The sequence below is a fragment of the Aspergillus puulaauensis genome, chromosome 2 (assembly GCF_016861865.1).
Source record: "Aspergillus puulaauensis MK2 DNA, chromosome 2, nearly complete sequence".
Lineage (NCBI taxonomy): Eukaryota > Fungi > Ascomycota > Eurotiomycetes > Eurotiales > Aspergillaceae > Aspergillus > Aspergillus puulaauensis.
The window spans coordinates 1,114,934-1,129,433 of NC_054858.1; the positions used below are offsets into that span (position 1 = coordinate 1,114,934).

The following is a 14,500-nucleotide window of genomic DNA, read 5'->3' on the forward strand; positions in this document are numbered from 1 at the left end:
CAAGTCCAAGTCACGATGCTTCCACGTCACGTGGTTTGTGTACGCAGATCGCTGAGCTATACAATCACGCCCTTTCGATTCTACCAGGCCACTGCTCGCCGCGTGGAGACCTTTTCCGGCCCTCGACCTGAGGGTTCAATACAGACTGGTGGTCGCAAAAAAGACGCCCTAGTGCACCAGCTCGATGTCTCATATCCATTGCCGTCTTCAATTTAAAAGGTTAGCCCAACCCAAGGCAAATCCTTCCGCTTTAGACGGGTCCACATTGGCTGCCCCTGCTGAATGGAGAGAACCAAACAAATCCGCGACCCTGCCCTGGCCTTCCACCGGGACGGACTGATCTGCAGCAGCCACCCTCCCATCCAATGGCAGCCGGAAGCAATAATAATGCAGCTGTTTTATACTCGCGAGTCTGTGGCGACGCTGTCATTATTCGCAAAGCCCTTTATGATACCATCCAATATCCCCAGCGTCTTCCTGGAAGATTGTTCCTCCAGCGTCTTCTCAAGAGCCCCCCCACTCCGTAGTCGGGCATCTGTGGTGGCATGGCTTCCGAATGGGGCAAAGTGCCTCCTCGCATCTGCCCCTCCCTAGTACTAATAGGGCGACCCAACGCAGTGTACAAAGTACGATAAGTACTCCGGACGAAGAAACCTTTTACCGAGGGTATGCTGGAGACTGCAGGATGCATGGAAGTATACGAGGACTTAGGCAACGGAGTTTTCTCCGACTTATGCTTTTTGTGAGAAGCAAAGAGTTGTAGCTTTCTCTCTATGCGCAGTTCCTCCTCTCGAGCTCAGTAACGAGACAAGCTCCACATATGGGATGGGACAGGACAATTTCACGCATGACCAAAGCCCCTCAGGCGGCCTCATGATCTCCAACTTGTAGTCTGCTTAATAACACGTTATCTGCGAGGGCTGAGGGGAAGGCATGCTTGTAATTGCCCTACGCAGCAATCTGTAGGCGGGGATCCTCACCGCCTCCCGTCTGCCCCTCTTGACGCGATCCATCGCGGTCTCCTTACCACCATCGCGTCTGGAGATTATATTGCCTGTGGCCCACTGCCGTGATACAAATACGTTTCCTGCCGAGCTGCCCTCTTGGCTGATTGAGACACTCCTTTTTGATCCCATTGACCATTTCCTCCTACGTCGCCTCCCACCATGGAGCACGAGCTCCTTTCCCTCCTTGCCGACACGCAGTCGCCCGCTGCTGATACGAGAAAGGCCTCTGAGCTCCAGTTACTTCACCTCTACTCAAACGAAAATTTCCCCCTCTCCCTCGCAGCGATTGCCTCCCATGACTCTGTCCCTACCAACCTCCGCCAATCGGCTCTTTCAGTTTTACGCACTTTCATTACTGCGGCATGGTCCCCGAACCTCGATGAATTCAAAGGGCAGATCCTGATCAACGATGTCAACAAAGCCCAGATTCGACAAGTACTTCTAGATTTGGCGACCACCACCGAAGTGGCCGAACGAAAAGTCAAGTCTGGAGCTAGCTTCGCCGTCAGCAAAATTGCCAGCGCTGATTATCCAGAACAATGGCCCGAGTTGCTTCCTGCACTTCTGCGAATCATCAACGACACCAATAGTACACCTGGTGCGCTGCACGGCGCATTGAAAGTACTCCTGGATTTAGTGGATACCGGTTTCAATGAAGAACAATTTTTCAATGTTGCTCGAGACCTCGTCAGCACACTGTTTAATGTGGCCACCAACGAGTCGAGGAAGCCAATGCTCAGGGCATTGGGCGTCGCGGTTTTCCGCTCGTGCCTTGATACTCTCGAAATGGTTCTGGAACAGCACAAGGTAGCTGTTAAACAGTTTATGGATGAAGTCCTTACTGGATGGTCTCCGTTCTTCATCGAAACTCTCAAGGCCCCGTTGCCACAGGCTCCGACGGAGCAGGAAGAATCCAAGGATACCGAGGTTCCCTCGCAATGGAGGGGTGTCATTGGATTGAAGCTACAAGTTGTGAAAACCCTAATGAAGATCCGGATGGTTTTTCCCGGCCTATTAGTTACCCAAAGCCCTGTCTATTTTTCGACTATTTGGACAGAGCTGTCAAACGCCCAGGGGCATTTCTACCAATTCTACATCGAAGATGAACGCCAGGGCCGACTTGTAGACGTGGATGGACTTCCTTATACCCTGGATTTGCTGGTTCTGGAGGAGCTGGATTTCATCCAGAGCCTCTTGAAGGCACCGCCAGTCAAAGCAGAGCTCCAGCAACAGTTACAGAACGCAGGTCAAGCTGGAGCAACTGCTGGTTGGTTGCCGGAAATTCTGAAGTTGGCTTGCTCTTATGCTCAGATCACATCCGAGGAAGAGGGCTTGTGGGACATTGATGTCAACCTATTCCTTTCCGAAGAAACTTCTGTCACAGCAAACTACACTCCTCGCACTTGCAGTGGAGACTTGGTAATCAAGTTGGGAGACTGGCTCAAAGACGCGACGACCCAGGGCCTTCTCGCCTTCCTGAATGGTGTTTTCTCTGATGCTTCATCTTCCTGGAAGAGTCGCGAATCCTCACTTTTTATTCTCAATGCTCTGCTCAGAGATTTACACGAGGTCTCGCAAGAAATCACGCCGGAGCTTGCCAGCGGTTTCGGTGGGTTTGTTCAGTATGCCATTCAACAGGAACAGGAGCTCCTAAGAGCCCGAGGCTACCTTGTAGCGGGAATCCTAGCAAAGGTATCCAATGTCGGTGATGCGTACCTCGAGGCGACTCTAGCAGCCATCTCTAAAGATCCCGCAGAAGTCGTGAAGGTAGCTTGTCTCCGCGCGCTGCAGGATCTGCTACCTTCGCTTTCTACCAGTACCACAATCCCTCTTCAGGAGCCAATAATATCTGCGGTATCCGATTTTGTCTCTGCTCACGACCTTCGCGAGTCGTCCGACACTGACGACCTTAAGGTCACTTTGGCCGAAACTCTCCGTGATACGATTATGGTTCAGCCAAGCATAGTTCTCTCGTCTACGGCCCTCGATGTACTATTCAATATCGCGAGCAACGGCGCTACAAACTTCCAGTTAACCATGATCATAACGGAGGCATTCGAGGACATAGTCGAAAAGATCGCAGACCAAGGCGCCGATTCCTTTGTCCGCCTCTGTGAAAAGGTCCTTCCTTCGATTATGGGCGCTGTCGATGTCGGGAACCTGACCCAGGAAATTTCACTGACAATCTTTGCTGCGGATCTCCTACGTGCTCTGACGGAGGGGGCCCTCGAACCCCTGCCAGCGGGCTTTGTTGAAACCGTCATGCCGAAAGTAAACAGTCTACTGCTCGACTCGACTGACGCTGAGCTTATTCGACCCGCTACGGAATCTGTGAGGCATATCCTTGCACACGATTTCAACCAATTCATCGCCTGGCGTGACCCGCAAAGTGGCAAAGAGGCAATCGAAGTTGTCTTGGTGATCATCGACCGTCTTTTGAGCCCCTCGGTCGACGATCACGCTGCGACAGAAGTTGGCCAGCTTGCCGCTGAGCTAGTCGAGAGAGCTGGATCGGAGCGCCTTGGTCCGTATCTTCCTCAGCTTCTTCAGGCCGTAGCACGCCGCCTTGTCACTGCCGAAAAGGCTCAGTTTATCCAGAGTTTGATTCTCGTTTTCGCCCGATTGACGCTTATAAGCGCACGGGAGGTCGTTGACTTCCTGGCGCAGGTGGACATTGGCGGGCAGAGCGGATTGCCCATCGTGATGAGCAAATGGCTGGAAAACTCGGTCAACTTTGCTGGATACGACGAAATTAAGCAAAACATTATCGCGTTGGCAACCTTGTACAACCTGGAAGACCTTCGACTGGCCCAAGTGCAGGTCAAGGGAGACCTCATTGTGCAGGATACTGGACGGATCAAGACTCGATCTCAGGCTCGCAGCAACCCGGACCGCTACACAACCGTGACAGCACCATTGAAGATTGTCAAGGTCCTCGTGGAAGAGTTGGCAGCTGCATCAGGCAACAAGGAAATCGATGCAGCTACAGCGGCAGCGTTGGATGAAGAAGGTAGTGACGATGGCGACGAGTGGGAGGATGTGCCGGACAACACTCTTGATCTCAGCCTTGGCGTGACCAAGCAAGAGCTGATGGCGTTCGGCGAGGGCGGCACTGAAGGGGTGTTTGGCGTGCGCAAGCGGGATGATGAGACCCAAGCGTTTTTGTTAGACTTCTTCCGAAATGCGTCTACAAAGACCGAGTTCCAGCAGGTATTTGCGGGGTTGACGCCGGACGAGCAAGAGAAGCTGCAGGCTTTGGGTTAATTGTGGATGTCGCGGACGATTTATGTTTATGACTTTTCTCGATGTGAATAATCTGCGTAATAATAGATTTGAGTGCAAACATGCAAATAAATGATACCAGTATTCTGATCTCGATAGAATATAAATATCTTAGTTTAGTAATCCTTCAGTCTATAGCTTATATTGGGTTTAGCTCTTGCTATACCGGACTGCTACTGTAATATTAACAGTGCCTGATTAAGAAACGGAACTTTCCGATATTAGCTGGAATATACTCTCGGGTAATTACCAGGGCTTTCCACGCGGATAGATATCATATAGGCTAAGTTACAGGTAGAGTAATAAGAGTTAAGTAAACTCGGCGCTTTAGAAAGAGACTTAGTATAGGTCCGATACTAAGTAAGACAGCACCGCTGCCTGTTTCGAAGGAAAGAGACAAGGGAAGAATCTGACTTTACGTGAGGGGTGATAATTATATACTAACAGGGTTCTCCAGGGCCTGGCCATTGCGGATGTTCTTAAGGAAATTCTGGAAATCATCGGACTGGTTGAGCTCATTAGTCGCGGTATTAATGTGCTGGGCGAGATCCCATTGTACTGGCTTGAAACTCTGGATCTTCCGTGGGATGGCAAGGGTGCGGAAGCATAGGTATTGCCAGAGGAATGGGTCAAACGTATCATAATAGCACTCGCAGTCTAGGTATTGAAGTTGGTGATATGGAGCAGTCGGTAAACGGCAACTATATGCCAGATCACGAGCACGAGTTAGCGTTTCCACACGAAAAGAGGTTTCCGGTATGTTATTTATTTTCACTGTTAATCCTTTACGGCCTGTCTCTCTCTAGTCTCTACTATAGTTAGCGCACGGATGTCTACTAACTTGCTCGTCTAGCCGGACTAGGTTATGATAGTCTCCCTGGTCGGGCTCCAGTATCATGTATGCCAGAGTTATATATACCTGCATGGATGGCTTGACACTTTCGATCAAAACATCTGTATGCCGGACTTTGGGAATGGACTCGGAGACGGTTATGCGTGGCATCGCCGGCGTCCTTCTCGGCTATCTGTTGGAGGAGATGGCTTAGGCAGAGGATCGGACGGCCATGGTCGAGGCCTTCGAGTCCAACTGACTGACATTACTAGCTTTTGCAGGATCAGCTCCTGTGTTCAGTCCTCACCCAAGTGGGAATTCAACCATGGGGAGAGCGCGAGTAGACGAATACAAACTTCCTCCATTTGACCAGCATTGACACTGTACGAGAACAACCCATCCGTAGTGGGATTTTTTCGAATGATGTACCTAAGAGTGGGAAGTGCATTAATAAGTTAGTGCGCTGGACTTTGGTTAGTTATAAGATCCGTCTCTATTCCCCACTATACTAAGCAGAGCATCTGACTGTAAATATCGCGGTTCCGTATCGTCTAGGTGAATGAAGCTGTAGCTGTAATTAGAGTGACCCACTCGAGGCTTTTGCAGTGGTATTCACAATTCCTTCAGAATATAGAGGGCATTGATGTTATTATCATCAACGCGACTGGGCTGGAGCTCAGGTATTGGCGGGCGCATGGTGCCCGCAGGGTCTGTGTTTTGCTGAGGGATTGGATTCTGCATCCCCACCCGACAAAGTGGCTGATCGACTGATGGACAATTCACGTCGGCCCGTGCGGGGCTTTGCTTCCAGCCTTCCAAGGTTGGTTGCTTGAAGAGCAGACTGAGACCGAGACTGAGACTGGCAGTCTGGCAGAGAACTGGGAGACTCGATAGTCGATCATGATACGTAGTTACCTTTGCAGGCTGAGGTATCACTCTGCTGCGCGACGCCAAGCTGCAGCGAGCCAGCGACTGCAGCGACCCCAAAGCGATCCCCAAAGCGATCCCACCGCAGCGGTCAAAATGACCCAATTCCTCTGTCTCGGGACCGCAACCCCTGTGCCTCTTCCTTTGTTTCTGGCGTATCTGCAGCCATGAGTCTTGGTGTTCCTTTATGAGCCTGTCAAACACGCCCTGCTGGATTGTTGACAAACTTTCTTCCGCCAAAAAGCCCCTCTTATGACTGTCCGCGTGGTCCTCCCCTCGTCCGCCAGCGCTTTCTTCTGCTCGCTCCCGCGTTCCCGACAGCTTGGGTCCTTTTCTTCGCCGTCCTTCGTGCTGGATCGTGCTTCGAGAAGCTGTCAACCCATCCCCCCGGATCATGCCGCCCCCCAATTTCCATGAGCATATCCAGGTCGATGTAAGTCACTTTCGCTTTTGTCTCGTAGTGTCTATAGTCTGTTCAATTATTTGCAATTCGTTTGGCACAATTTGTATTAAGTTCCTCCGTGTTTTCCCTTTCATGGTTGCATGCGTCTGCCGTACCCCTCCCTTCATCCCTTCTTCCTCCGCCCTCTTTAACCGACCCCATGAATTGACAATTCTGCAGACAAGTGACGAAGACTCTCTCTACGATGCCGATTCCATAGCTGATTCGAGTCTCTCGTTCGCCTCGACCGTTCGGGATTACTACTATGAAAATGGCCGTCGGTACCATGCCTACCGGTACGGCCAGTACCCAATACCCAACGATGAAGAGGAGCAGGATCGCCTAGCCATCACCCACCACCTCTTCAAGCTTCTCACTGGGGGCGACCTATACCGCACCCCTCTGGCCCAGCAGCGACCACCAAAGCGGATTCTCGATATCGGCACAGGTACCGGTACCTGGGCGCTGGAGATGGCTGAGGAATTCCCAGAGGCCGATATTGTTGGCACTGACCTAAGTCCTATCCAGCCAAACTTCTCGCCGCCCAATTGCACATTCATCATCGACGACGCAGAGAGCGATTGGGCGTTCACCAGGGATGAGGCCTTTGACTATATCCATGCCCGCTCTATGGGTGGTGGTATTGGCGACTGGGAGCAGTTGCTTAAGCAGGCATATAACCATCTCAAGCCCGGTGGCTGGATTGAGTTCCAAGAATTCGAAGTCGGCATACGCTCAGATGATGGCACCCATCGAAAGGCACCATTGCTTCTGGATCTATCTAAGAAACTAGATGACGCCAGCAAACAATTCGGAAAGCGGATGAGCATCGCTCCCTCGCTTGCAGAGTGGCTAGAGGGAGTTGGGTTTACCAACATTACGGAAGATATATACAAGGTAGGCACCTCTCTTTTGACACTTTTCTGTCAGCAAGTTACTCACACTCAGCGTCAGTGTCCAGTAGGCACGTGGCCCAAGAGTCCGCGTCTCAAGGAGATTGGCCGCGTCGGCAAGCTGTCAGTAATCGAAGCCATCGAACCATATTCGCTTGCACTCTTCACTCGAGTACTTGGCTGGTCCTACGAAGAAGCGCAAAACTACGTCAATGAATGCCGCCGGGAGGTAATGAATTCGTCATGCCATATATATGTGTTCTTTTATTATGTCTATGCCCAACGACCTCTGGATGATTCATGAGTACGAATATTGGATAATGTCTGGACTTCTCACGGCCTTTTTTATCCTTTGCACTTTGGCGGCTCTTTCTTAGATATATATATTTGATATCCCACAAATAAGGGGTACCAAAAATATGGCAGTCAATATAATATGCTGCACTTCAGCTAAATCCCTGATGCCTATATATATACAACTTCCATATACGCCTGCAAACCCGTTTTGCGAATCTCACTTTCAGCCCTGCAAGGAATACCCAATTCCCTCACCGGTCCCCATCGCAACCAAATTCGCCCTCATTTTTTCCGGCCTACCCCCAATCCCAAAAGCCGCGTCCTCCCTATGCACCCAAGCCCCTACTCCATGCTGCAACACCGCCGTCGCCCTCACCTTCTTCTCTTCGGCCTTACTTGGGCCTGTACCCGTCCCAGGCTCTTTAACCCCAACACTCCCATGTAGAGTCAACCTTGACTCCTCCGCACCCTCCTTCTTCGCCTTATAAACCCCACGGTGCAAGATATTACTATCATAAAACACCGCATCCCCAGGGTTAAGCTGCACAACCAACTGTCCCGGCATGTTATCCTCATAAGGATCCGCATTACGCTCTGCATCCGTGCGCACACGCCTATGGGATCCAGGCACAACAATCAGCGAAGCATCCTCACACAGCGCAAGATTATATTGCGCATGCGACTGTCGACCACCGGGGCTCTTAGACGCCAGTAACCGCTCCTCCTCCTCGGGCGAGACATCAGCGGGGATGTCATCTCTGTGCCAGCGGAGCGCGAAGTCGTGGTTCTCAGGCGCCACGAGCAGGTTAAAGAGTTCCATGACTAGACTCTCGGGCTTCTCCGCTCCTCCATTAGCAGCAGCAGCAGTACTACTATTAGAATTGGAATTCGGGTGGCCCAGTAGCTCCTCCACAACGGATAGGATGCGCTCGTCGAAGTAGAACTTTGCGAACTCGGTCCGCCCCGGCATGTCGGGGTGGAGGAGGTGCTGGACGCCCCAGATGCCGCCTTCGGAGGCCGGAGGTGGGACGTTTGTTGGCCATGGCGGGAACTGTTTGGGGACGGTGCGGAAGTGAGGCCAGGAGCCTGTGCGGGTGCGGGTTGTGGCAGTCGTGGCGGCTTGGATGAGCGTGGTGAATTCGGGGGAGGATGGTGGGATGACAGAGGGGATGACGACGAAGCCGTCTTTTTGGAGGGATTGGAGGTATGAGGAGGTGGCCATTTTGATGGCTTGTAGTTTTGAGGTTGAAGTGATTATGATTATGTGTGGATGATTGGGTTGTTAAGACGAGAGGGAGGAGGAGTTGGAGGTATAAAATAATTCCCCTCGCTAGGCGAGGTTGTACTTTGCTGGCGACACCGTCGCACTGCTAAGCTTCAGTTGTGGCTAATGAATACTACTGTCGCAGCTGAAGAAGCACTTTAAGGTAGTATGTTTTACCCCGCGTAGGGACTGATAGCAGAGCGGGGTTCCCAAACAATAATAATGTCCGTAAATATTGTTATTTGGGCCTTTTTTTATAGCAAACCAGAATAAAGGTTTCCACCCAATGAGGCCGGTTTATTTATCCATCTTCTGATTGTCGTAGCTTTCTTTCAGCTTCCTCGGCACGCCTTATGAGAGCACGATCGCATTGGGCTTGACCGGTGGGACCGCGACAATCAGACAGACGTCAGCCATCTTCACAGGATCTTCTCTGCTCGTGTGAGTTCAGCTCTTTTCCTTCCAACCAAAAAAAAAAATACCACTCTCCTTTTCTCCGCCTCCTCGACCCTATTTTGCCTCTAGTACATCTCCACTAGGAAGCTTACAATGGCCCCTCGAATGAGTCTGGGTCTGAGTACCCTGCTCGCCTTGGGAGTTGTCCTGCTCCTGCTCCCCTGCCAGGTTCACGCTTTCGGCGCCGGCAGTACGCTCCACTCCATATTCTTCAGAAATATCTGCAGCTACTAATTGAAAACATAGACATCGCTTCTATCTCAAAGGTTGAAGGAAAGAATTGGCGCCATGGAGACATCGAAGACATGCTCACGACAGTGGCCTGTATCAAGGGCCACAAATGGACATCCAACATGATCAAGCGCGTTTACTTTGGAAACTGGTTGAGGGATTAGTGAGTTTTTTTGGGGGGGCACCGCAGGCTATTTTTTACGGGTGAACTGAAGCTAATTTATTCCCTACTTGCAGCTCGCAGGCTATGGACGTGGGTACCCTCAAGAGTCTTCCCGCCGATACCATCCGCATTCTTGTTTGGATTCTCTCGTTTTTGACATTCGGATATGCAACGGCAGAGTATGAGGTTACGGCTGACAGGTTGGGGGTTTATCGTCCAGAGGAACACATTGAGTCAGTGCCACATTTGATACCCTTTTGATGAACGACTGATCTGACTGGTATATAGCAACCCCAAAGATTATGCCGATAACGATGATGCCCGCCAATTCGACGAGCGCCTGCGAGGCCCCATTCGTCCCGTTGAGCTCGAAATTGACCCCAATACTGGTATGAAAAACTACATCGCCAACGAGAGAGGAGATTGGGCAACGAGTGCTGCGTATATCAAGTACAGTCTTGCTCGCAGTATTCACTATGGGAGGCTCTACACCAGCGGTGGACACCGCAAGGGAAATGAGGAGGACCTATGCGAGGCCCTTCGATGCCTGGGCCAGGGCCTTCATACACTTGAGGATTTCGCTGCGCACACAAATTACTGTGAGCTTGCGCTCCGGGAGATGGGCTTCCACAGTGTATTCCCGCATACCGGTACCCAGACCCAGATAAACCTCCATGGACACCGTGTCTTTCCGCTTGTGACGGGAACCTTTGGAATGGTTGACTTCTTCCATTCCGTGCTTGGTGAAGCGACTGACCACTTCACTCAGTCGGAGGTCAACGAGATGGATACTGCGCTTGGAAACGCTGAGTCGAACTCGTCCTCCAACTCCCTCAGCTCACTCACCGGACTTTTGGGGAAAGTGCCTGGGTGCAGTGATCTAGTCGCCGAGGCTGAGGCACTTAAACGTCGCTCGGAAGCTCAACAGTCTTCCAACAGCCATAGCGGTGCCCGCAGTGGCTACGCTGCAGCTGGCGAGTTTACTCGTGGATTCAACGACGACTCCGAGCACAGCCGTGGCTTTAACGAACAAACTAGGGCAAGCGCACCATCAAACGCCGACTCCAACACTGGCAAACCCACGGGATTGCCTGGGATGCCGGATTTCAACCCAGCGGACACTATTGCTAAGATCTACCCCATCCTCGCATTCCGTGACAAAGTTGTTCGGAAGGTAGAATCAGTTATCGAAAAGATTCCTGGTTTGGAGACGCTAGTCGAGAAAATCTCCGAGACATTGACTGTCTTCATCATGTCTCTACTTGCCCCATTCATCCGGCCCATTATCAGTGCCGCCTCCAAGTCTCTGCAAACAGGGTCTTCCGGTGTGATTGAGTCCTCTGGAAAGCACCAGTTCGAACCCTGGACCAACCCCCAGTGCACCGACCCTACGCACTCCATGCTTTCAAAGGACCATTTCTCCAACGTCCTCAACGAGCCTGCTGGTCAAGTCGCTTCCGCCATTCTTAGATATGTGGCACCGCGCGTTCTCCACGCCTGGCAAGACATCAATATCCCAGAGCAACAAGTGCTGCACGATAGCCTCGACGTCTTCCACCACCCTGCTCTCCGAAACATGCGCAACGACGCCCACCGCACCATGTTCGAAGCCGTCCAAGCGTGGGTTAATGCCATGCCCGACCGCGGGGCCAAACTCAACGACATCCTCAGCGCCGAGGGCGTGAAGAACGGAAAGAACAACGGTGGACAAGTCGGTCACTCCCATTCGCACGGTGGATTCCCAGCCGCAGGAGGCGCTGCAGCTGCAGCACACGGTCAAGGTCACGGCCACAGCCAGGCTTCCAGCCACGGGTACTCTTCCCACCAATCCTCCCACCAGCAAAGCCAACAAAGCTCCGGCTCGCACCTCCCCTGGGAAAAGCTCTCAGCCCTGCCTATACCCGGAATCCAAAACATCGACAAGCTCAGCAGCAAGCTCTCTAGCTTCGGTCTCGGTGGTCTCACCGGGTCATCATCAAGGGACGAGACACCAACCCACTCACAGTCCCAGCACCATCACTCTGGCGGATACGGCGGTGGCGCTCCATCATCCTACGATGGTTATAGCCATAGCCAGTCCTCTCACCAGCAACACCATGGGTACGGGCATTCACAGCCAGGATCCGGATATAATACCCCTCCTCAGGGATACGGCCATGAGCATAGCCAAGGACACCATTCTCAGCAGCACCATCATCAGCAGCAACATGGGCACAGCCACGGACAAGGCCATGGGCATGGACACCAACACGGCTATGGAGGTGGATACGGGTATTAGAACTAAGTTATTTGTAATGAGTGACCTTTAACTTTACACGAAGCGGGTATGAGAAAATGAGTAAAACAATCATGGTGCATACGAATAGGATGATATGGGGCTGGTGGTTAGATCTGATGTCCTTGTCATTATTGTTACTAGCAGTTCAGTTTGAGTATGCTTAGTAAAGATAATGCAAATAAATGATAAGACCAGTATGAAAATAAGCTCAATTAATAGTTATAAAATTTGATTGGGGGTATTATCGCTTCCAACAAACTCTGACATCGTCGCCGTAGTGGAGACGAGTTCAGTACAGTCGAGACGGCCTTGCCATCGTAGGCTATAGGCTATAACTAGCTAAAACATGGTATTGCACAAAATTCATCACTCATCCATCCCAGTATTAAAAACAAAAATAGTAGGAGAAACAGCAGGTTTACAATTTCGTCCCCTCCCTCCCCGTGTCGCTCAACCTCCTCGGCCTCAGCAACCCGGGGGTATTATTACTTGGACCCGCCGCAGCCCCGGGCGTTCCAGGCCCGGTCCTCGAATCGCTGCCATTTTGCGTTCGCTGTCCTTGGTGTAGCCGTGGATTCATAAGCCACTGCACCTGCATGCGGACACTGCTAACGGCGGCATTTGTGTGCGCCATGTCTTCCTTGAGTCGGAGACACTCGTTCATAATTGCCATACTTGCGCGGGCATCAAGGTCTGTTATCGCATGGGAAAGCTGGGCAACCTCTTCGCGGAGGGATTCGTGGAGGGAGAGAAGGTAGGTTGTTGCGTTTGTGAGAGGGTTGGTGGATGCGTCGGCGTCGGTTTGGGATGGTCCTGGCCTGGAAGCGTTTGATGAGGAAGGGGCGGCGATGGATGACGGGAAACTGTCCCCAAGGTATTCTGGGTCGTTGGTATTGTTACTGTTGTTGTGGGTGGAGAAGGCGCGGGATGATTCAACGAGGGTTGAGCGGATAGAGGAGAGGCCGTCATCCAGAATTTCATTGCGTTGTTGAAGATGACGGACCGTTAGCTCCATGGAATCAAGCCGGGAGTTCTGAGCTTCGAGGTACGGTCCTATTGCAATGAGGGAACAACTTTGCTCGTGGGTGCTCAATTCTGCACGCTTCATCTTGATGGGACATCCGAACTTGGATGCGGCACATGGGTGGATCGCTTCAGGGCAAGTGTCGATGTGTTCCCGGAGGGCTTTTCGGAAAACGGTGGCCTGGCAATCGGGGCAAGTTGTTTGGAGACTTGGGCATAGTTCTTTTACGTGTTCCTGTGTTCATGAAGGCAACCAGTTAGTTGTTGGGCAAGTATTGGGAATCGGACGGAGTGTACCTCGTAGTCCTGCTCCATGATGTCTTTCTCACAACGCAGACATTTGTGTAACTCGTGCAGGCATTTCTTCTCCGGGCTGATGTCCTTCTTCCGAGTCTTTTGGTCACAATCAGGGCTAGGGCAGCTCATCAACTTATGCCCACAGTACTTGTCTGCATGGGTCTGGATATGGCCCCTCGGAACAATCTCCTCGCACCCTTCATTCGAATACGGACATCGCACCGGCAGGTCATCGCACATGTTGGTTAAGAGTCGGGGAACATTGAGGTAGACATCGCGAGTAGGAGTGCGGCACGTGGGACAGGTAAAGCCCTCCCCATGCCCACCGAAGGTGAAGTCCTCTCGCCCAGCGGCGAAACTGTGGATAGCAATATTCAGGCATGTCTGACAAAATACATGGTCACATCCAAGGCGTACTGGTCGAACAAAAGGGCAGTGGCAGATTGGACACATGAGATGATCGTCATAACTAGAGACGTACTCAAGCCCGCGCAGGTCAAGGACCTCGTCGGGGTCGCCACCAACCTCCATGGCGAGAAACTGGTCGAGTTTCATGATAAGAGTGATGTAGGCTCCGCTTCCTCCAACTTATAGTACACCGTATAACAGCTGACCTCCAGCGAAGAGGGGAGAATGTCGTCTCAAGGGGTCGCCAGCTCGGGTTTAGTGTGGGCGTAATGATGAAACAATAGCTGCGAGTGACAGCGCATCAGGGAGTACAGTGGCTGAACTCGAAGGAAGGGTTGCGACTGGCGAGAGCGGCGTTCAGCGGGAGGATATGAGGGAGCGGATGAGGCGGAAATAGTTCGGCATGATGGAAGGACGAGGCGGGAGAGGCAGAGAAGTGGTCCAAAAGTGGGAGTGCGGGGAGGCGAGAATGGCCGTCACGGGCACTGCCGTCACTATTGCCAGTAAAGAGGACACTGCCCGCTTGATTGTCGAACAGGAAAAGAAATCAGTGAATATCTCCAGTCTATTATTGTCTTCTTTATCACTCTTAGTGTCGACCGCATTCTCGACCCTCGGCCTGCATCCGTTTGCATATTAGCGCTGAATCTCCGCAATTCACGCATCGACCTCATCGGCCTCATCAGCCCCAGGCACCGAC

At 51.9% G+C, this 14,500-nt stretch overlaps 5 protein-coding genes across 5 annotated transcripts; 3 read left to right on the forward strand and 2 right to left on the reverse strand.

Moving 5' to 3' along the window:
• Positions 1-1,166: 1,166 nt before the first annotated feature.
• Positions 1,167-4,271, forward strand: APUU_20464S (putative importin beta-5 subunit; the record flags this gene model as incomplete). The annotated part of the gene is made up of 1 exon (XM_041699108.1): positions 1,167-4,271. One exon carries the CDS (start codon positions 1,167-1,169, stop codon positions 4,269-4,271), a length of 3,105 nt encoding a protein of 1,034 aa, XP_041552226.1.
• A 2,171-nt stretch (positions 4,272-6,442) lies between these two features.
• APUU_20465S (class I SAM-dependent methyltransferase) lies at positions 6,443-7,687 on the forward strand (the record flags this gene model as incomplete). Its single annotated transcript, XM_041699109.1, has 3 exons — positions 6,443-6,481; positions 6,671-7,387; positions 7,445-7,687. 3 exons carry the CDS (start codon positions 6,443-6,445, stop codon positions 7,685-7,687), a joined length of 999 nt encoding a protein of 332 aa, XP_041552227.1.
• A 216-nt stretch (positions 7,688-7,903) lies between these two features.
• Positions 7,904-8,902, reverse strand: APUU_20466A (phytanoyl-CoA dioxygenase family protein; the record flags this gene model as incomplete). Its single annotated transcript, XM_041699110.1, has 1 exon — positions 7,904-8,902. The coding sequence occupies one exon, from the start codon at positions 8,900-8,902 to the stop codon at positions 7,904-7,906; it is 999 nt and encodes a 332-aa protein (XP_041552228.1).
• A 591-nt stretch (positions 8,903-9,493) lies between these two features.
• APUU_20467S (Het-C domain-containing protein) lies at positions 9,494-12,072 on the forward strand (the record flags this gene model as incomplete). Its single annotated transcript, XM_041699111.1, has 4 exons — positions 9,494-9,590; positions 9,647-9,794; positions 9,869-10,027; positions 10,083-12,072. 4 exons carry the CDS (start codon positions 9,494-9,496, stop codon positions 12,070-12,072), a joined length of 2,394 nt encoding a protein of 797 aa, XP_041552229.1.
• A 418-nt stretch (positions 12,073-12,490) lies between these two features.
• On the reverse strand, positions 12,491-13,947 carry APUU_20468A (putative TRAF-like signal transducer; the record flags this gene model as incomplete). Its single annotated transcript, XM_041699112.1, has 2 exons — positions 12,491-13,330; positions 13,393-13,947. The coding sequence occupies 2 exons, from the start codon at positions 13,945-13,947 to the stop codon at positions 12,491-12,493; spliced, it is 1,395 nt and encodes a 464-aa protein (XP_041552230.1).
• Between the last annotated feature and the right edge of the window lie 553 nt (positions 13,948-14,500).